At 42.0% G+C, this 1267-nt stretch overlaps 1 protein-coding gene across 1 annotated transcript; it reads right to left on the bottom strand.

Annotated features, from left to right (window-relative positions):
- Positions 1-6: 6 nt before the first annotated feature.
- On the bottom strand, positions 7-1261 carry LOC111385782. The gene has a single exon (XM_023010195.1). It carries the CDS (start codon positions 1177-1179, stop codon positions 133-135), a length of 1047 nt encoding a protein of 348 aa, XP_022865963.1. The 5' UTR covers positions 1180-1261; the 3' UTR covers positions 7-132.
- Between the last annotated feature and the right edge of the window lie 6 nt (positions 1262-1267).

Raw genomic sequence — 1267 nt, 5'->3', positions numbered from 1 at the left:
GAAAAGGCCTTCATGCTTATATGTATCTCCAGCAACCTGAACATCCATCTAAGATTTCCAGTATATTCTAAATCTGCCAATAAGTGTTGCCTAACTTGGCAAGTTAATTTTCTTACCTTCCTCGACTCTAGATCATTCATGTGTCACTAACCCGTCATCAATCTCATCCACCCTGGTAACAGAAACACTCGGCAATACCTCTTCATTAATACCTCCTCCATTTCGTATGACTGGCATCTCTTGAGAGACTGTTGTCACCTGAAGAAGTTCCAATGGGGTAGCTGCTGGATCCAGTTCCAAGCAACCTCTTGGTGCATTTTGACCTTCTTGACCAGTAAGCAAGTGATAGGGGACCTGATGAGAAAATCGGAACATCTCTTCTTTCGGGATTCTCTTGAGCATTTCAGGCTCCAAATTTGGACGAAATACTGTCATAAAACCCATCACCTTCATAAGAGGAGCAACAGACACGCCCTGTTCTTCATAATCATCAAGCACCATTACCATGTCATAACTGTGTATAACTTCATCAGGAGTACGTTCGTCCCAATCAGAAGACCAATTTTTGTAGAGTGCCCAAACATCACTCTTCTTCGGAAATATTTGAATAGTCCCTCGTGGGCCTTTTGACCAAATAACCTTCTGAGAAAATGAATTAATAGAAGTGCAGATTTCATATCTGCCAACTCTAAATTCCCCACAGGTTTTGTAGAAGCCTGAGCCTACCCAGTCAATGGGACCAAATTCACTGTTGGTTTTTGAGTTAAGCCAACTGATCCTCACCTTAAATGGATTCCTAGATAGCACCTTGTTAATTAGGGCATAAAAACGCGGCATACTATCATCATCATCATAAGCAGCCCAAACTTCGTTATCTCCGAAAGAACTTTCACTTCTATCCTTGTCAAAATCATGAAAGTCAGGATCTGGAACATTCAGTGAAACTGCCACAATATCCTTCTTATCTGCATTATTGGCAGAACAACTAACACGATGCTTGTCAGCCAGCTCTTCTACCTCAGACAACAACCCAACTTTCCCATTAGTGGTGCTCTCATACTTCTCTCTCTTGCTTTCTTTCGCTTTCTTGCTCTCTCTATTCAGAGTGTTGCTTGGAGTCCCTGATTTCCATTCTTTTAGCTTCTTCAGAATCTCCTTTTGAGCCTTCACTATCAGCATCTTTCGGGTTTCAAGCAGTGTCAGCTCTCTAGTGCTGTTTGGCTGACTGTAAGTGCTGGGAAAATGATAGATCCTTGATCCTGATGTT

The sequence above is a fragment of the Olea europaea genome, unplaced genomic scaffold, assembly GCF_002742605.1.
Source record: "Olea europaea var. sylvestris unplaced genomic scaffold, O_europaea_v1 scaffold32770, whole genome shotgun sequence".
Lineage (NCBI taxonomy): Eukaryota > Viridiplantae > Streptophyta > Magnoliopsida > Lamiales > Oleaceae > Olea > Olea europaea.
This window is presented reverse-complemented; position numbering and strand designations above follow the sequence as displayed.

Coding starts and splice junctions, on each gene's coding strand:
- LOC111385782 (XM_023010195.1), bottom strand. CDS start 1,179: ATGCTGATAGTGAAGGCTCAAAAGGAGATTCTGAAGAAGCTAAAAGAA.